The sequence below is a fragment of the Notolepis coatsorum genome (assembly GCF_963971535.1).
Source record: "Notolepis coatsorum genome assembly, chromosome: 9".
NCBI classification, from domain to species: domain Eukaryota; kingdom Metazoa; phylum Chordata; class Actinopteri; order Aulopiformes; family Paralepididae; genus Notolepis; species Notolepis coatsorum.
In genome coordinates, this window is record NC_140173.1 from 133,100,877 (window position 1) to 133,122,575 (window position 21,699).

General features: G+C 41.7%; 1 protein-coding gene across 1 annotated transcript in view; it reads left to right on the forward strand.

The window, feature by feature from the left end:
* Positions 1–14,871, forward strand: part of LOC311234761 (transmembrane protein 26-like) — a gene marked incomplete at both ends in the record, with an annotated part of 35,553 nt that extends 20,682 nt beyond the window's left edge. Inside the window, 2 exons of the mRNA XM_084322005.1 lie at positions 1,336–1,415; positions 14,489–14,871. Coding sequence (XP_084178131.1) covers positions 1,336–1,415; positions 14,489–14,871 — 463 coding nt within the window. The remainder of the gene's footprint in view (positions 1–1,335; positions 1,416–14,488) is intronic.
* Between the last annotated feature and the right edge of the window lie 6,828 nt (positions 14,872–21,699).

A 21,699-nucleotide genomic window follows, 5' to 3' on the forward strand; every position in this document is an offset into this window, starting at 1 on the left:
AGTAGCCATTGTGACCGTCATTGGAATGTTCCCTTTTATTAAGATACTCATCTCACGTTTGAGATTGTACACCTTAATAATAATAATACATTATATTTGGTGGCGCCTTTCACGACACCCAAGGTCAACCTTACAGATCGTAGGAAAGAAACACAGCAAGGCAGTTAAAAGTAAAGGTTAAAAAATAAAACAAACGACAGGAAGTATAAAAAACAGTGAAGTTAAAATAACAAACAAACAAACAGCAGGGGGTATAGGACAGTGACGGAGGTTATAGTGAATATGCGAGTTTGAACAGATGGGTTTTCACAGTTGTGATTTGAATGATGAGAGTGAGTCAGACTGTCGGACATGTGGGGGGGGGGCAGGGAGTTCCAGAGTCTGGGAGCCGAGCAGCTGAAAGCTTGAGCACCCATGGTGCTGAGGCGTGAGCTGGGGATGGAGAGGAGTCCAGTAGATGATGAGCGGAGGGTGCGGGAGGGAGGGGGTGTATTCCTGGAGGAGGTCAGTGGGATGTAGACCTTGAAAGGGTTAACCTGACTTGACTGAAATTCACAGCTAACCTTTCTTTTGTCGGTCATGTCTGCAATCACCCCCGGATAGGCATAATACAGTACCACTTACAACTGCCACAATATCAACCCATTGACCCGCTTAGAAATTACTAGTTTCAACGCATTAACCTGCATTGATACTGACACAGAGCTGGACATTGATTGATTGATTGATTGATTGAAAACTTTATTAACAGATTGCAGAATGGGTACAGTACAGTACAGCTCAATACATACAATTGTTAAGGGGATACAGACCAGAGAAAGACTTTCGTCTTGTTTACATCAGGGTCCCCCATTTTCAATTAATCGTAACATACATGACATACAGATAGACAGTACTGCTACATCTATACATTTATGACATACCAGATTTGCAATTACAGTACTGTTTGTGATACAAAAAGAGTCCAGAAAGAAAAAGTATATACATTTGACGTAGAAACTGTACATTGGATTGGGTAGGTGGGGGTGGGGGGGGACTGTACATTGGAGGTGGTTGGGTGGGGGGGGGGGGGGGGGGGGGTAGGAGTGGGGGGGGGGGGGGGGGGGGGGTTGGGTAGGAGGGGTGGGTGGGGGACACTGTACAACTGTACAAACAAAACTGTACATTGGATTATTGACAAGACCATACTTGGTAATTTACTGTACATTGGAGGGGGTTGTGTTCGGACATTTACAGGGGCCAGTTTCGTGTCTTTCTCCCCCAGAGAGAACAGTTTCAACCCATTAACCTGCATTGATACTGACACAGAGCTGAATACTTGTCTTTCTCCCCCAGAGAGAACAGTCCTGAGCTGGTCTATATCATCTTAGCTGTGTGGACATGGAGCATGTTACAGTTCCCCCTGCATCTGGCAGGTCAGTGAATGTTTGTGTGTGTGTGTGCGTGTGTGTGCGTGTGCGCGTGTGCGTGTTTCGTTGCATGAGTGAGGACTGAGTGAGTGTGTATATGTCTGTGTCTGTTTATGTGTGTTTGGGTGTGTATGTGCATAATATGTGTGTGTGTGTGCGTGCTTTGTTATGGTCTTTTTATAACCAATTACTACACTGGGTCCTAAGTAATTACAGGCGGGTGTTGTTGTACATATACCCTTTCCCAATCTGGCACATGTTTACAACTTGGCCAAAACATTACTAAAGCCAGCCGCATCACAGCCAAATGAAAAGTAAACAATGGAAAACACTTGCACCAATATCCCCTGCCTGTCCGCATACCTTTTATAATTTATTCATCCAAAGAAAAACAAGAAAACTCTTGTCTCCACTCCCTGAACCTCAAAGAAACCCACAATGACCTCACCAAAGTAAATATTTCCTCTCTTTATTATCTCTGCCAGGCGATAGCCTGGAGGCCTATTGCTTAATAACAGCGGAGCAGTGCTGCTTTTGCTTCCGCGGTTTCCCTGATTGGCTGCGACATGCCCTGCGGCAGGCGCGGCAACCGCAGAGCGGAGCGGCAGAGCTCCGAGCGGAGCGGCAGAGCTTGCGGAATTATGTAACCGCCCTAATCCGCCATGATTTTCATTCGGCGCTTCAGCTCACCTGGCAGAGCAGCGGTCCTGCGGTCCTGCGGTCCGTTGTTGACGAGTTCGAATCCCATAAAAAAAATTTTTTTTAACATTTTTTTTTTTAACGTGTATTCTTTCGCCGGTTAAGGTTAGGCATGGTTAAGGTTAAGGTTAAGGTTAGGCATTGTTTCGGAGTTGGTTAAGGTTAGAACGGTTAAGTTTAGGCGCTGTTAAGGAGCTGGTTAAGGTTAGAGTTTGTCTTAGAGAATGGCAATATTCTTTCTATGGTTAAGGTTAGGCATGGTTAAGGTTAAGGTTAAGGTTAGGCATTGTTTCGGAGTTGGTTAAGGTTAGAACAGTTAAGTTTAGGCGCTGTTAAGGAGCTGGTTAAGGTTAGAGTTTGTCTTAGAGACAGCCTATTTCCGCACTGCCGCTCTCCCGCGTTGCCGCGGTCACATGGTCAAATTGTCACATTCTTGCACTGCTCCGCTGTTAAAAAGCAACACGCAGCCTGGGGGGGGGGGGGGGGGGTATGTAGAGCCATATGAAATCCGTTTTATTTTTTTCCAAATTCCATTTTATCTTTTTCCAAGTTCCGTTTTTTCCGTTTTAATATTTCAGAATTCTGTATTTTGCTTTGTACGCTCATTTTACCATCAGAAATAGTGTCTAATAAGTGGGAATGAATAAATGTCCACAATTTAATAAGATATAACAGTCCATTTAATAGGGCTGTCTTAAATACTTCGAAGCTTCGTTCGATGGGCATGGGATTCGAATATGAAAATAAAATTTGATTATTAAAAAATATAAAAATATAAATGATATATATATATTTTTTTGCTAAATCAACTCTGCCTCTCTTTGTTAACTACAACAAGCAATGCTGTTTGTTATTTAAGATGAGGTCGGACTCGGCACTGACAGATTTGTGTTCATTGTGCTGCTTTTATAAAGCCTCAAATGACGGCTTACAATATTTCATGAAAGCAAAGTGTTTTGTTTGTCTAAGATTTAAAAAGGTTTAAACTTTACAGCACTGACAATGTTGAACAAAGTGCTGTACAAGTCCCACAACATAAAAAAAAAAAAAAAAATTATATTATTTATTTTTATTGCTCAATTCCGCGATTCCGTCCGCGATTCCGTGATCGCGGATTTCATATGGCTCTAGGTATGCGTTTGGTCATGTGTGTCTGTCTGTCTCACAAACTACAGAGCTGATTTGGATGAAACATCACACATAGACTGTCAGCAGGCCAAAGACCTGAATCGTTGAATACTTTTTCAAATCAATCAATGACAAGCATTTTATTTCAATTGATTTCCATTGAAATATTATTTTCAGTATAAAGTTACACCTTTTGAATACAAGAGGGTGATACTACACATCTCTCTGGCACATGTCTACAACATGCCATAGTAAACCTATTGTCAATGATATACCTAGGCATTCAAATATCTTATTCACATCAATATTGTGCTGTCAGCACATTAAACAGTTACAAAAAGAAAAAAAAAATTATATTTTTTTTGGGCTTTCTGTATTTTCCACCCATCCCAATTTAGTCATTATGCCAATTCCCTTCCTGGTCGTTGCACACATTGCCCCACTGTCGGCCTGGGGAGGGTGTAGAACTACCACATGCCTCCTCCGATTCCCCCAGATCCCCTCCCTGCTGAACAGGCACCCCGGCCAACCAGTAGGAGTCACAGTTTACAACAACCAGGACACACTATACTGAGTGTATAGAACGGGGATCAAAGGAAAAATATCAAAGGATCAAAACCCGAGTATACTCGGGTATGGTGCTCAATGCATGGCGGCAAAACCCGACTATACTCGGGTATGGCGCCCAATGAGTTAAAAGAGTCCAGGCTCTGTGGTGCCCTCAGCTGGATGGGGAGGCTGTTCCACAGGCGTGGTGCAGCCGAGCAGAAGGCTCGGTCACCCATGGTGCAGAGCCAGGTACTGGGGACCCGAAGGAGCAGGCTACCTGCAGATCTGAGGGTACGGGTGGAGGATTGTAGAGTGATGAGTTCCTGTAGGTAGAGGGGTGCGTGTCCGTTTATGCAGTTATGGGTGAGCAGCAGGATTTTGTAGTTGATCCGGGATGAGACGGGGAGCCAATGTGAGTGGAGGATGGGCGTTATGTGCTCATGTTTACGGACTCTCATCGGGATCCTGGCAGCGCTGTTTTGGATGTATTGCAGCTTTTGGATGCTCTTGCCAGGAATCCCGATGAAGAGTCCGTTACAGTAGTCCAGTCCTGTGTTAGCAAGGTTAGCAATTGCATAGCTAGTTCTGTTTCTAGCTTTGTTTTTAACTTCAAACTTGTTGTGTTTGTTAGGGTTAGGTGTATTTTCTAGAACCCAGGAGCAGAACACAGGCACAGGAGTAGGGAGCGGTTTCGAATATTTAATGAGAGTATGGGAAGCAAGGTCCAAGGTGGTGAGAGGAGCTCAGAGACAAGGGTCAAGGAGTGGAGGAGCGACAGACTGGGTGGGTGTGTGTGTGAGGTCCATGATGGTTCAGGCTGGTGAGGGTCCGTGGTTGAGGTGTAGTCCGGAGAGGTGAGATCCTGGGCATCAGAGAAACAATAGTTAGTATGGAGCAAAAAGTCACTGGGCACAAGAAGACATGATTCCATGAACGCTGAGGTCTGAATAGAGTCCTATACCACGGGAGGTGAAAACAACACTCGGACAAGGAGTGACAGGAGTGCAGGCCTCTTTATCCTGGCTCCTTGATGATGTGAGGGTTCTCAGGTGTGTAGGCCACACCCAGGAAGACAGTGGTTGTGAGTTAGAGACAGGAAGGACCATGTATGGGCCTGGGAACCTGCTGACACACACAGGGAAGAGAAAAGCCCTGGCTGTGGCTGTTACTACTTTTGATTTTGTCTTATTCATTTTTAAATGCTGTTTACTCAACATCATTGTAAATTAGGCCAACCTCAATGGTATATAGCAGAGCTCAGCAGCTGTAACAGAATAATCCTATAATTTTTTATTTACGTTTCAACAGCGTCAAAATATTAATTAAAATTATAATTAATTAAAGAATTGTATAAATAACTTTCCATGTTCTGTCATCTAACAATATATTCCATCACCTTTCCTATCGGTATCGAAGTCAAAATGTTGCTATCGTGACAACACTACAACATACAAAAGCTGCTGGACAACCGATAACCTTTGCGTCTAGTAGACATGGGCCAATGTGTGATTTTGGTGGTATGTGCTCTGTTACTTGAAAATGTTTCACTGTGCTCCTAAATGTCTTTGTGTGGTCCTTGGGGAGAAAGTTAGCATAGAGCCCTGCCTCAGCTTGCATTTTTAACGTTAGGGATTTGGAGATTTTCATGGCGGAAATCTTCACTCTACTTGCACACTCTTCTAGTTCCTGATAGTTTAGACCAGGGGTCCCCAAACTTTTTCCTGTGAGGGCCACATAACGTTTCCCTTCTCTGGTGGGGGCCGGGGTCAGTTTGTAACAGAAAAAGTGTGACGATCACAGGGGTGCCTAAACATAAACATTTATTGTTTTCCAGAAAGCCACACATAACCTAATATTAATAACCCTTTCCGGGATCTTCACAGAAAAAAAATTGAGGAAATAAATAATAACACTATTTATGAAATAAATATACAGTACCTACAGACCACCTAGCTCTAGCTCTGTACTATTTAAAAGCACAGTGCAGGACACACTCAAAGGTTATCACACCTCAGAGATGGCAGTGGACATGTATGACAGGACAAAGGCCATATGTAATGGCCTTGGGATTGAGGAACATACTACCAGCCAAAGGAGGAAGCAGAAAAGGATGGACGAGTGTGTAGTTGAGTCATCTTGTGGCACAAGCTCAGACCTCAGCTCAGGAGATCAGCTGAGACAGAGACTGTTCTATCCAGTCCTCAACAGAATGCTGCAAGAGCATGAGAGCAGGTTCTCATGAGTTGGAGAACAACTTATGAGAGGCATACAGGCATGTTATCCAGCCTCAGACCAGTTTCTCTCAGTGGAATTGCTGCAACCCCTCGCCACACATTACAATATCCAACTACTGCCAGAGGAGATCACAGTTGCAAAGTGTTTCCTGACCAGGACAGGCAGAGATGCAGTCCCTACTATCCAAAGTGTATTTTCCCTCCTGGATGATAATAATAATAATAATGCATTTTATTTATAAGGCGCCTTTCAGGACACACAAAAAAAAGTCCATAAATCTGTGAATAAAAAAATTATAGGATCAAATGAAAACTACTACTAAAAATGGATGTTTAAAAGTACTAAAAACCAAAAGAAAATATCAAACAGTAACAAACATTCAGCACAGACAATGGGGATGCTGCCATCTTAAAAATGTCCCAGGTTCTAATCTGGCCTTTGTTGGGAGGTCACCCCCCTTCTCTCTATCCCCTGTGTGTCCTGACACGCTGAGGCTCAGGGACACGCTGGATGGGATTTCAGAAGATTCAATGCACCTGTTGTCCAATGCACCTCAAGTTACACTAATGGATTTAGAGAAGGAGAAGAGGAAGAAGAGCTGAGAGAAGAGAGAGAGAGAGAGAGAGAGAGAGAGAGAGAGAGAGAGAGAGAGAGAGAGAGAGAGAGAGAGAGAGAGAGAGAGAGAGAGAGAGAGAGAGAGAGAGAGAGAGAGAGAGAGAGAGGAAGATGATTAGAATTTGATTTAAAATAGCCCTTCATTGTTCTGGGAAAAGGCTCACCACTATCACCTCAATTATTCATAATCTAACCGAGAACAAGTATATGTAAGTGGACAATAATGATCACTTAAACCTGTGCCATTAAAGTCAGAATGCACTTAGAGCACTTAGAACAAAAACACTGTGTGTGTGTGTGTGTGTGTGTGTGTGTGTGTGTGTGTGTGTGTGTGTGTGTGTGTGTGTGTGTGTGTGTGTGTGTGTGTGTGTGTGTGTGTGTGTGTGTGTGTGTGTGTGTGTGTGTGTGTGTGTGTGTGTGTGTGTGTGTGTGTGTGTGTGTGTGTGTGTGTGTGTGTGTGTGTGTGTGTGTGTGTGTGTGTGTGTGTGTGTGTGTGTGTGTGTGTGTGTGTGTGTGTGTGTGTTTCTGTGCCGGTATGCGTACCTCTGTGCATTTAAATATGTATTTTGTGTCTGAGCATGCGTGCATATGCATATGCATACATATCAAAATGTGTTAACCTTTGTTAATTTGTTAACCACGACACTCGTGGACCTTTTGTAACTAATTTACAACATGTTTTCCTGGAGTCATGAAACTTACTCTGCCTGTAAAAAGAACAGTCACACTAAATGTACACTGATAATTACCAACAGCGGGCTCAGCTGTTTTACTTGGGGCCAGGGAGGCTTTTCAAATACAGATGAGCAGACATGACATGAACTTAACATGTTATGATCACATGCGTGTCCGGTGACTTTTTGTAGCGCTTCACGTGTGATTTTGCCACCTGTATACCACAAAGATTACCTCACTGATTCTTGAGAGTTGGGACTAGTGGTCTGCAAGGGCCTTGAAATAAAGCCCGAGCCCTGCCCGAGCCCGTGAACTTCAGGCCCTGCCCGAAAATAAGCCCGACTGTAAATTATATTTTAAGCCCTAGCCCGCGTGAAAACCAGAAAAAAATTATTATTATTATTATTAAAATATAATTTTTTTTTGTATTTGTTTTAAATATTCGAAACACGGTTTTATATGAACGTAATAAATAAACAAAACTAAGAATCATTTACATAGCCCGTTTCGCTCTTATTAGAGAATGCCGTCTCTCCCAGTGCTCGCTTATAGACTGACTCACACATCAGCCTCGTAAAACGTATTGAAGGCTATAGAATCTTCTTTGACACACACGACACACAATAGCCTACTCAGTACAGAAATCAGATTTCGAGCAGAGCAACGTAATGAAAAGCACAACAAAACAGGTAGCGACCCAGCAAATAATAAACATCACTCACCACGACGTCAGCAACGCGTTGAACACTGTTAACAAAACTTCGCCAACCAGCTACATACATCCCAAGAACAAATTAAAACGTTCGCCAACTGGCTATATTCCAACACAACCAATCGAGTTGAACTTGTCCCCTGAGTTCTCCCTGCGCGCTGCGGTAATTACATCCAAATGTTTCTCTGGCGCAAAAGAGAAAACGAATCTTAAGGAAAACGAAGGTTATCCTATAACCCTAGTTATATGATAAAAAAATAAAAAATAAACGCAATAAAAAAAAACGGCGGTGCCCGGGCCCGGCCGAGCCCGAATTATTTATTAAAAAAAAAAAACTACCCAGCCCGAACCCGCCGGGCCCCGTCGGGCCTGGGCAAGGTTGCAGTGCACTAGTTGGGACAAAACATGTCCTACATAGAAAAGTCTAATTTATATAAAAAATAAAGAAATTCATAATCATTGATATACTCACAAAGTTACATCTAACGGTATTGTGTATACTGATTTTATGTTTTAGCACATATATTTGTTTTTTGGGGGATATTTGTTTAAATGTATAATCTGTGGTTAGAAGCTCCCATGTTAATTATCTTGTCCTCAGCAAGGGGTCACATTATTGACCAGCCCAAAAAAGCTTGAAAGACCTCTCCACTTGTGAAAACATACATATCAAATCAAAGATAAGGGTTATACATGCATTTCCTTCCCCTGAATGTGGTGAATGCAACACTACCACCCATGGTCTGGTAAGTTTTACACTTTTTGATATTTTAGACAAACAATGTCAATATTCCGATGGTCACAGCTGGAACATGTCAACACCGTCTCTCCGTTATTATACTTTTAAAAAACAATAGTGGATTGAATTCAAGTGTTTTAGTGAGATTATTAAGACAGCTAGCAACTGCCACAAATCTAGCTAGCTGTACTGCACAATACAGGCTTGGAGGGAAAATGTGTGCCCTTTTGTCAACTCTGTCAGACGTCAACTCCATCAGATTTTGTGTCTGACGGAGTTGACGTGTAAGCTGACGGAGTTGACAAATCCATCAATAACCTCATAATATGCTATTATTATACTATTTTTGAACATGGTAAAGGATTTAAATGTTATTTCAGAGTTTTATCTGCACAGAAGTGTGCATACGGTATAATAGCATGCATTACAATACACTTCTGACTTTTAGAGCATGGGCAGGCTGTGGTCTGCTTATTGAATAATTGTCTTACTTTCCCAGCACATGTGTTAATAAATAAATATAAATATATCACTTGTCTACGTTGATTGATTGATTGATTGATTGATTGATTGATTGATTGATTGATGTAAAATATGGTGCAGTGTGTAGTTTTCACTACCAAACATCTACACTCTTGCCTCTTATAGAGCAGGGAAGGAGTTCCATGTTGCCCTTTCATATCCCAGAAGGGATACAAGACAGAAGAAAACAGTTATTCTTGTTAATATACTGTTTACTTAGATCATCAGAGCAAAGGTGCACGGTGGTAAACTGTGGATATTTCATCTTAATATCTTTATAATAATTCTTAATATATGACTGGTTCATGTATGTCTAGATTGCTGCATCATCCTTTCTCTGACTTTCCATCCATAGTGTAATACATTATGGTATGGAGTAATCAACAGGATAATTCTTTGCTAGTCAGTTGTCACAATCTTATCAGTTGTAATATACCCTAGCAATATTGGAATGACTGTCTTCTTGAATTTTCTCCCACTGCTTCCACTGAACATGGATTTTGTCTGCACAAGCCAGTGTGAAGATGTTTGCAACATTTAGTTGTAGAAACTATGCATGTTTAGTAAATAGGCACCTGATTTTATAGTCTTATTCTAATACATTTTCATGACTTTTGTATTATAGGAAAGCATGGCTAGACAAAAATTGTCAGTTGAGGAGCGAAGCAGAAGAAATAGAGAGTACCAATGAAAGAGAAGAGAAAAATTACACAGTGACGAAGAGAGCAAACATGCCTTGCAAGAGCAGGAAAGACAAAGGTGGAAAAAGAGGGTTCAAGACAAAAAAGTAATAGAAATAGACAAGATGGGAGACAGGGCACAGAGGTATCGGAGAAAATATTGGAGAGGTCCAGAAAAGGTGCAGATAGAAAAGGTCCTCTGAAGGTGCGGTGCTGGAGGCAAACACCCCCCCCAGATTAGGATATTCTAGATAACAATGCCAGACAGCGCAGAGAGTCTCTCAGACAGGAACAGAAACAAAGTAAAACGCGAAAAAGGTATTCAAGAGAAATACAAACTTTAAAAGAGAAGATTACAAATGTAACAAAGCAACAAAACAACCTGAGAAAAACAATAATGTGCTGAAAAAAGGCTACAAAATACAAATACATCACCACTGGACACTCCAGGCAAATACATCACCACTGGACACTCCAGGCACGAAAACAAAGAATATGCTATCAGGAAGCAAAGTAAGGAATCAGAAAATCCAAAAGGCCCTGCTATTCCACCACATCCTCAGAAGAGAGCTGAAGACAAACAAACAAACTCCTGGCCCACGGCACCAAAAACCAGCACTGAGTGTGTCATCAGACACGATTCTTAAAAAGTATCGTCTTCTTCAACAAATGAAAGAGTTTGGGTTAACCTATAAGTTAATGAGAGAAAGGGAGCATCCTCAGAAAAAGCCAACATTCATACAGGGTATAACACAGACTGTCCATGTCCAGGATTTCTTCCTGAACTCTGCACGTGTGACGATGTGTGACGATGGATAGTGCTAATGATGGCTTTGTCATTATAAATGATTTCCCATATCTTTTAAAATCTTCGAAAGGGGATGGGTACATTTGGAGATTTTGCAATACAAAATTATGTAGGTTAGAGTTATCCTATCCCAAAAATTTACTCATATTTAAATTCCCCATTAAGAAACACATCATTTAGACACTTTGCATGTTAGGATTTCCTTCAGATTCATGTTGGCATCCATGTATGGCGAAGGCCCGGACTGGCCATCAGGAGCTCTGTCTGTCACACACACACAAAGGGAGCGGCATGTGATTGGTGGAGGCGGGACCAGGACAGTGGAGATGGCGAATGGAATGGCAGATGGCACTTCTGCAAAATGACAGGGAGAGACAGCGAAAGACAAAAAATGTCAAGCATAACCTGCGCTTGAAAATGGACAGTGAAAAAAGAGGAAGGGTCGAGCAGAGAGGGAAAGAGAGAAAAATACATTCTGCTTACTGCTTGTATTTCACAGAACAGTCAGATGGAAATTACTGGAAATTAAATGTTTCAACAGTGGAAAAAAGAGGAAGGTGGAGCAGAGAGGGAGGGAGAGAAAAATACATACTGCTGACTGCTTGTATTTCACAGAACAGTCAGAAGGAAATGACTGGAAATTAAATGTTTCAACACTTCAACAGTGAAAAAAAAAACGTATTAAAGTTTTAGCTCATTTTGTTATTAATCTTATTAAACTCACCTCCGGTTTTGGGGATATTAGCCTCCGGATTCTATTGCCCCCTTCCCTCTGGACAGTGTCCCGGCGATACTCCCCGTGTATTCTGTTATTATAACAAACCGACCCTCTGATTCAGTTCTCAATAATAGTCGGGCCAGACTTGCTGAAGATCCTGCATTCTACCTTTTGGGGATCATCTGAAACGGATCTCAGCCACGTATACTTCTTGTCCCAGTCTCTGTTATATGAGCAAAGTCTCTTTTTTTGCCTCCATTTCCTTGTTTTTCTTAGCTAGCTAAACAACTTGTATCAGTAATATTGGCGGTCTTTCTTCTGACTACTCGAGTGACTGACGTCACACATACAGCTGCTCCGGCCTCGCTCGGACAGGTGACAGGCAGCGCGACTCGCGAGACTCGAGTGAGCTGCTCGGCAGCCTCGGCTGGAGATGCATCCAGCTGCACGACCACAGCACCGACACTCTCAGGACCGCAACACTTTGCGGACCCACACTCTCCAGACCCTCGCTCCCATTGGCTGATTTGGGTCACGTGACCGTCCCACTCCAATTCAGCCATTGGGTGGGACGGTCACGTGACCCAAATCAGCCAATGGGAGCGAGGGACTGGAGAGTGTGGGTCCGCAAAGTGTCGCGGTCCTGAGTGTGTCGGTGCTGTGGTCCTGCAGCTGGATACTATTGCTCGGCTGCGCAATGCATTGGTTTGTGACGTCGCCCGATTTTTTTATTTTAAATATAAGAGGGTATTGGAACGAGGCATTAAATTAACAACATTTAAAACATTTTTTAAATAATAATCTTTGAAAGATAAAAAATAAAAAATTATAATATAGATATTTTTTTTTATCTTTGAATTGCGGGACATTGTTTTGTTGTAACGGGACGCGGGACAAACGTCCCAATATCGGGACTGTCCCGCGAACCGCGGGACAGGTGGGCACCCTACCCTCATGTTAAGATTTCTTTCAAATTCATGTTTGCACAAAAGTATGGCCCGCCCTAATATGATGACCACTGGTGGCTAGCCAAGACCATCGATGTGGATACTGATCAACAAGATGTGAAAGTGGAATTTCTGCATCCCCATGGTCCAACAGAAAAGGTTCTGTTTCTGCCCAGTTCAAGACATCATAGTGAAACGAATCGGAAATGCAGAAGGAAACGAAGAGGAGAAGTGGGTGAGAAAGTGGAGATCAGGAAGTGGTGTAGAAGAGGTAGATGAAAACAGGGACGAGAAGAAGGGCTCCTGGTCTCCATTACTGTTTTTGTTGTTGGAAACAGTGCATTTTGTAATAGTTGGAAACGGTGTATGTAAAGTTTGTTGTTATTACAATTGAGTTAACAAAATGTTCAGTATAAGACAAGGAGTTATTAGTTCTTATCATTGTCACTTCCATCTGTTTAAAAAATGCATGTGTTCATTTATCAGAGATGCATATACAATTTTGTCAACTCCGTCAGTTTCTCGTCAACACCGTCAGATCTTTGTCAACGCCGTCAGATGTTTGTTTTTGTTAATTTTGGGGAAAATACTAATTTCTTCTTCAGTTTATGTTGTTTAAGTAATAAAGGAGCATCAGATCTTCATCCTCTTGTCTTATTTACTTAATGATATATTTTTTATCATATCAAAATTTTAAACAAAGTTTGAAAATGCTAATATTTCGAAATCTGGGTTTTCAGAATAGTGTGAAATTACACCTGAGGTTTATATATTATATTTGATTGCATACCAGAGTAACTAAACACTATTACAACATACTTCAGAACTTTAGATTCTTGTTGGACTGGAATAATTAGAATTATATACTTTTTTGTGTGTCTGACGGAGTTAACACAAATCAAGTTTCAAAGGGAAACATGTGAATTTGTTTAAAAAAAAATGCTATGTAGAGCCCGCACCTTTACATGGTTAAATAGCTCAGACCTTTCTCTACATGAATATACAACTCTAATCAATATAGTGTGCATTTTCAAAATATAATATTAAAAAGTGTTTTGTCCCGACTCTCAAGAATCAATGACCTGTAAAGCTGACCTGAAATCAATGTGACAACAACATGATCAAACATGACTTACACTCAGCACACAAAAAACATATATAATGCATCTATAGGGGCTGTGGTAAAATAAAGAAATGCATAAAGAAAATTATTATGGAAAGTAATCATAAGTATTTATTGTCACAGGAGTCGTCGTGAATAGCTTTGTTGACAATGGTCGACAATCGTAGTCGCTAGCATCGCTGGCAAAGATAGCGTTAGCTGCCTGTCCGGGAGCTCGGCCTGTAGACGCTAGGCCTACTTCAAACTGGTTTACTTTGTGTAATCCAAAAACATGCTCAGAAGGTTTTTATAATAAGATAAGATATTCCTTTATTGATCCCCTTGGATATGTATTAATACATATATTTAAAATAATAAATATAAAAAATATAAAATGTTATATATAAAAAAGATATATGATATATACATTATATATATGTTTTATATAATATATATACAAATATATAAAATATTAAAAGTTGATATATACAATATATAAAAAATATAAAACTTTTATATATAAAATATAAAATAAATATATTATATATTTCATATATAATGAAATAATATACCGTTCAGAAGACCAGGGTCTGGTCACTCATCATCCTCCTTGTCTGCATGTCGGAGGGACCAGGAAGGTAAACACACTGGCCACCATGTCTGCATGTCAGAGGGACCATGTATTTAGGTTTGTTTCAAATGAATCGCCAAAATTAATATGTTATTATTGACATCCCTACTTTTCTTCTAAAACGCTAATATTTTAGAGCAAGCAAACATCTTGTGTTTTCGTAATATTGAGAACTGAACTTAAGATAACCCGCCCCCCCCCCCCCCCCCCCCCCCCCCACACACCCAAAAACAAATCAACTAAAAGCTATTTAGAATGAAGCCTTTCCAGCTCAGAAGTCACTGAACTCATCCGACATCCATCTCTCCTCTCTTACCAGTGGTGAACAGCAAGCCAGACGTGGAGAGCGAGGGTGAGCAGGGGGCCTCCTTGTTGACCAGACACAGCGCGGACCTCTGGGCCATCGTTCAGGCCCTCTTCATCCAGGACGGTCCCTTCCTGGTGGTCCGCCTCACCGTCATGACCTACTTCAACGTCTTCCACCAGATGCTCATCTTCTTCGCCATCAAGAACTTCCTGGTGGTCATTCTCAACCTGTACAGGCTGGTGGTTATATGCCAGGACTTCAGACCCCACCGTAGTGGCGTCCACGGTGACGGTGGTGGTGGTGGTGGTGATGGTGATGCTAGTGTCCTCCCATCTGAGTGTCAAGAAGTCCTGGCGGTTCCAAAAGAACGTCGGGGGTCAGAAGAGAACGAGTGAGGTGAATTTGAGAGCGGTCTATAACAGTTGTGAAGGTAGTGTCCAGATCTCTTTGCCTGGGAAGGACCTTGGCTATGACCTGGAAGTGGGTCACCACTGCGCATCATTATTTCGACACAGTGATTTGTCTATAAACCCATCCCTCACCTTAATCTTACCATTTACAGCCAAGGTCATTGTAGGCCATGGGATCTAGACACTACAATATGTGAATTGGGCACTTTGTCCAATCACTGGGAAAATAGGCAGTTCAAGATTGTCGCGCGGCTGGACGGCCAGGCTTGTATGGATGTGTGTACAGTGAATGGTATAGGTGTGACGTGGCCAATCACAGAAAGTAATGGGTATTGTATCACGCTGACCAGTGCCTCCTCTCGTTGGGACAGAACTGCTGCTGGCTACTGGGAGCTGTGTTCTTCCGCGCGGTTTGAGTAAATCACAGCCCAGCACTTTGTGTCACTGGCCTCTGCGCTACAGCTGAAGATGCACTCTCCCCTCCCTCCCTCCCTCCCTCCCTCCCTCCCTCCCTCCTTTGTGGACAGGCTGTTCTCCCTCATGACCAGTTTGTGAAACAGACCAGAGAGAAAGCGATGCATCGTGGATCTCGTGAAGAGCGAGATTCAAGTTGAAGCAAATTTCTCTCCGACATATACCAAGAGTTTCATAAAAATGCTCTTCATCAGAAGGCTGCAGTGTGATCCACATGACACACTGTCCATGGTGCTGAAACCTTAGTCTCAGATTGACCAAATCTGTGTTTTGGGAGCGGTAACGTGAAGGCGCCCAGCAACAACTATGAAGACATCATTTTTATTTTTTTTTAAACTTAAATTTTTATTTTTATTTTTTCAACAACATACATAGACAACATTCATAGACAATACACAGTACATAAATTAAAACAAATAGACAAAAAATGAGTAAAGAAAAAGTGTGACATGGGTCCTTCGGTCCATTCTACATTTGCATTATTTATTTACATTTTTATTCATTTCCTTGTATCCTTTTCAAACCTCTGTGATGTCGTTACTTCCCCTCCTGTATTCTTCCCATTTTCCCCATTTCCATTCAAATTTTTCTTTTTGCAGCCTCAGCAGATGTGTGATTCTCTCGAAGACATCATTTCTATCAGTCTGAAATGTCTGTTCTGTTCTGCAGCGTTTCTGCTGCTCAGACACTTGGCCTCTTTGACCTACTTAGCCTACTGTGCTTTTAGGAAACGAATTAATTAATCTAAAGGCGTATATATTTAGATCAAATGCTTTATACATTATGTAGACTAAAGCTTATTCTTACACATTGTATTCAGTCCCGCAATATTACCCTCCTTGTGCCTTGATGGTGGCATAGCTGCAAGACGACAAGGGAGCACCAAACCATCACATTTCGGAAAAGCTCCCATTTGAAAGTAGAACACGGCCTGTTGAGAATACGTTCATTTAATCTCATTTGCAAGTGCTTGAGGGGAAAATCCCTCGATTTAGAAAAATGGAAACAAACAACCACCCAACTAAACAGAAAACGACTTTCTGTTGCATCGTTGTATGAGATGTGTGCGTTTTATATGGATATAACTGTATATCTTTTTTATGGCCTACATAAAAACACTTTTTGAACAGCCCACGGCGGCGGTCTTGCTCGCTGTGGGAAAAATAAGCAGCAACCCAAAGACCCACGTGTTTTTGAACCGTGACTCAGAACTAAAGAGTTTATACTCCAGGGAGAATGAGTTCATGTTGTGAGGGGGAAAAAAGGGCCTTTTCTTTTAGATTGATGTTGGATTTTTTGCAGCTGTTTTTTTAATCATTTATTTACCCAGGGTAGGTTCTCTGAGCACGGATGCTATTTTTCAGCAACGCCCTGCTTTCACACTCGCACCGTTCCACGCATTCACATCTGGGAGCTACAACCACAGTCTGACACTGTTGGCCGCTGAGCAGCTCCACTGGAGTTGAGGGTAAAGTGCCTTGCTTAGGTTAAGGGCACTTCAGCGGTTGGTATTGAGGGACAGGGGGAGTGTTATGCATTCACTTCCCTGCTCAGATTTCCCCCGGCGGTCCAGGGGATCGAAAACTGGAAGTTCGCTTCTCTAACCTATAGGCCGCCAAGACCCCCATAAATGCTGGCGAATACATAAAGATGACGTATTCGCCATCTTGCAATGAATATAACAGTCATTGGTTTTGGTTATTGCCCTCGTCTTCACCCCACAGTTGTATACAAGCATTCAGTATGTTCCACTCAGCCATGTGGGTCATTCTGATTTTGATGCCTAATAAGCCAATTTACACACAAGTGGAAGACTCACAAATTCACACTCAACAGCTGAGTGAACAATGTTCTTGGGTTAAAAGTATATTTCTATCCAACTTAAGTTGTACTTAAGTAAACGTATTAAAAGTGTACTATTTTGGTAAGCAAAAGTAACCAAAAATATATCAAAAGTGTAATTTCAATATATTTAAGTACATCTTAAGTACAACTTTAACACACTAAGCGCAACTTAAGGGGAGATAAAAAAGTTTGACCCACATCCAAACATTTGTCACAGGAGAAGGACACAAAAAGAAAACACAGCAGACATCCTTGGAAAACAAGGAAGTGGGGGAACTCTCTTATTGAAAAGGAGGAAATGCCAGCTTGCTTTTCTCCCGATATCGCTGTTTATTCAGTGTGAATAAAAGTAATTCACTTGACTGTGAATCAACAACACTATCTAAGGGAGGGAGCCTGGAGTTCACATTCCATCTCCGTTTGCCTGGTACTGTGAAATAATCACATATAAATAGTCAAATAATCTCGTCGGGCCGTCACAAATTGACACGTATATCTGCTAGTTAGGGTTGGATTACAACTGAGCTCAACATTCTTAGAACACAGACTCTCTGGTGCCGTTGTGTGGAATTCCCTGTATGAGCACACATCAGAATACAGGGCCAACACAGTAAATAACAGTTGATTGTACACACTTGTTTAAGTAATTTACAATAGATAGAATTATAGACGGATTGATAGATAGATATGGTCGATTATAGATAAGATACTTTTTATGGATATTCTTTCATTAGCAAAAAAAACTGCCAATATCTGTAGTACCTACCTGTCTCAAAGTTCACTATCACTTCTCCCTTAGTCCGTACTGTACCTTGCCTAAAAACTGTTGGAAGTTTAACATTTTAAGAATCTGTGTCTCTAATTACCATATTGACTCATCAGTCTAGTCTCGAGTTCACGAGATCTTCTCTCACTCAACTAAACTGTTCTGATTTGACGGTTTCTGTGACGTCGACATAGCATTGATTTGCATAACTAACGCCCCGTCTATGGCTGTAGCGCACAGTGAAACCCGACACTTCCTCAAACGGGAGAGGCAGAGCGAGCGAGAGAAGGGGACCTGTCTGTACTGTTGGACTGTGGTAATTCCATGTACGAATAAATAAATTATGATGATATTCCATAATCATCCTCACCACATCCCAACCCAACTGCATACTTGTGTGAGATTCTAGCGTAGCGCCTTTGGACCTCAGATACTGCTATGTTTCTAATAGCCTGGCGCTCTCTCTCCCATACAACCAAGATCTGAGGCGTCATTCTAGCAAGTTTTAATTTGACACTACCATTTGACCCAATGGGTATGTGCTCTAATTCTGATTGGTTTACAGATACTTCACTCAAACGGTCGACTTGCTGAGCAGAGGGTGGGACACACATGGTAGAGATTACAGTTTCTACATGATGGCTCTGGATAATAAAAAACAGGTGTCCCATTCAGAGCTGTCATCTACATTAACTGAACCAAAGATACTGAATGAAGATGCATTTCAAGCAGTGCCAATGGGGTGATAATAGAACAGTTCCTCTCCTAAATTGGCGGGACTTTTACAGGCGCACTTGTATCAAACAAAACAGTTTTCCTCTGGATCTACAAGTCAGAAAATGTTTTATTCAGTGACAAAATATTCAAAAAACCATCGACCAAGAAGGTGCAATATTTACCGTGATTGCCACATGCGATCAAACCCTCCACGTCTCCCATTTGGGGGGATGGAACCTGCGGTAGCTTCTTTCTGAAACAACTCTCACTAAACTCTCCAGTAGTGATGTGTGATTCTCAAATGACTCTTTTTTAAGTGAACGAGTTGATTTGATTTGTGACCATGAACGAATCGAACTGCAAATAATGACTCGTTCAGCAACCGCACATCCGTTCTTTCTACTTAGCCATGCCGAGCGAGAGGGAGGGGTGAAGGAGTGGGCGGCGAGTGAGAGGATGAGCCATTCACTTGAGTCTGGGCGCTAGTATTGATTCTCTGAGGTGATCTGGGTAGGCGGAGTCCATTGAGTCCCTTCACTTAAAGGATAACTCCACTTTTTTTTTAAATTAGCTTATTTAACATCTTCCCTGGAGTTAGACAAGAAGATGCATACCTTTTTTGTCTCTGTGCGTGCATTTTAGCTTTGGGAATAGACGCTCCGTTAGCATAGCTTAGCTTCATCACTGGAAGTGGGGGAGGACAGTAGCCTTACAGTGCCTTACAGTGTATTGCAAGGTCTGACATTGACCAAACTTGATATGCATGACCTTGGTGGGCTCTAGGTCAACTCCTGAAAAGGGGGTCAATGTCAGACTTTGCAATCAAAAGTTAGGGGGCTAATAACCCTTGCCATAATTTCAGTGCGCCCCTAACTTTTGATTGCAAGGTCTGACATTGACCCCCTTTTCAGGAGTTGACCTAGAGCCCACCAAGGTCATGCATATCAAGTTTGGTCAATGTCAGACCTTGCAATACACTGTAAGGCACTGTAAGGCTACTGTCCTCCCCCACTTCCAGTGATGAAGCTAAGCTATGCTAACGGAGCGTCTATTCCCAAAGCTAAAATGCACGCACAGAGACAAAAAAGGTATGCATCTTCTTGTCTAACTCCAGGGAAGATGTTAAATAAGCTAATTTAAAAAAAAAGTGGAGTTATCCTTTAATTCGCTAGCGGAGAATCGAAACTGAATCAGTAGCATACCGCTAGCTAGTCTGTTTTGTCATATCAAACGTTGTGATTGTACCCCATAGAGTGTATCATAGAGTGTAAAATGACCACCACTTATCGTGGATTTGCCGTCGGGAGATCAACAGGACCTTTCCAGTGCAGCATGTAAACCAGGTTAATATTTTTCACCAGTGTTGACAAAACACCAAATTGTGCAATTCTCTCGCTGAAGAACGGTGTTGCATCCCTCCAGGAGAGTGTGAAACTCTCTTTTAATGGCCAAAATGCTGTGATGCAGTCGTGTCGCCGTGCAGTGGGCGAACGCCGAATTAAGACACTTTTGTTCAATTGTAGACAGTAGAAGCAAAACGTTAGAGTGTGAGAATTACAATCTTTAAAATGTGAGTGGGGGGGGGGGGGGGGGGGGCGGAATTATGCAGAACAAAGAAACTGTGTATAGTGTAGGAGTTTAGAACAGTACCTTGCCATTCCAGAAGCTAATGGAAGTGGTTGAGTCATGAACATAACTAGTGTGACATCATAACGGCGGGCATAATAGGCAGGACGTTGTTGAATGGGGAAGGCAGCTGAAAGAAAAGAAGAAAAGGGTGTAGATGTCAAAGATATTTATCAAACTGTGAAAATATCCACATGATATGCTGCCTGCCGGTGGCCCGACGCGGTGGAACCAATTAAAATAGTCCCCAAAGCACAAACACTTCTGTTCGTCGATACGATTCCTCCTGACTGACTTGAGACAGTATGCCGAGGGGAAGAAAATCGGTCTCCAAAAATAGGAATGATCACTTTTCATGTGACATATTTGTGTATTTGAAATTATCCTTACAAAGAGTATTTTGAATGGGTTCTGGGTGTCCTAGACTTACATTAAGGACAATGTATACTGTACTTGCCATTCAAGTGAAAAAACACATCGGAGGCATTATGTTTCACCCAGGTCTGGTTGAGAGTAAGCAAGGGGGGGGGGGGGGTGGAAGAGTATGGGGTGGTGGGTGGCTGGCTGGGTGGGGATGATGCTGGAATCGAAGGGTGGTGGTGACAGGAGCAGAGATGACATACATTTTCCTGTCTGGACTCCGACAGGGAGTGAAACACACACACTGTGAAAATAAGCTACGTTGGTGGACCATTTGATAAAGAAATAGCACTAAGACAACATTGAACAGGGTTTTTGTTATCGCAAAGGCTACAGTGAATTACAGTATGTGGTTATCTTTTTGACATTTGAATGGGCGAAACGATGGAGAACTGTTACATTCCAAACTGTATAGCCTTGATTTTGTAGCTCTTGAACAATTTATTTTTAAAAGGATATGACATCACACACACAATGATGTGTTTCTTATGCCATGGTGGTTTGATTATATATATATAAAACAAATGTTGTTCTTCATTTATACAGGTAAAAACACATGAGACTGAGATCTCCTTTTCATGCATGACCTGTTTACAATAGACTTTGGACAAACAAGCACATTTCTGACAAGAAACATATATATCAACTAATGGAAATACCATGATAATCTTTTGAAAATGCCATACTACTTTTTGTAAGAGTATTTGTATTAACAGGTATGTCCACTCTTTGAAAAGTATAAATTAAATAACCACCTTGAGAAGAAACATATACATTTTTCATGGCATATCCTTCCAACTGACCTTTATAGTATCTGTATAGTATAAGAAAGTCCCTGGAGCATGTGAAGGTATTCAATAGCTTTGTTTTTTTTTCTCTGAATGCAACTCCTCAACCAATGTAATTCAATTGTTTATTATCTCAAAGACAAAAGGAAGCCAGATTGAATGACTTCAAGGATTGTT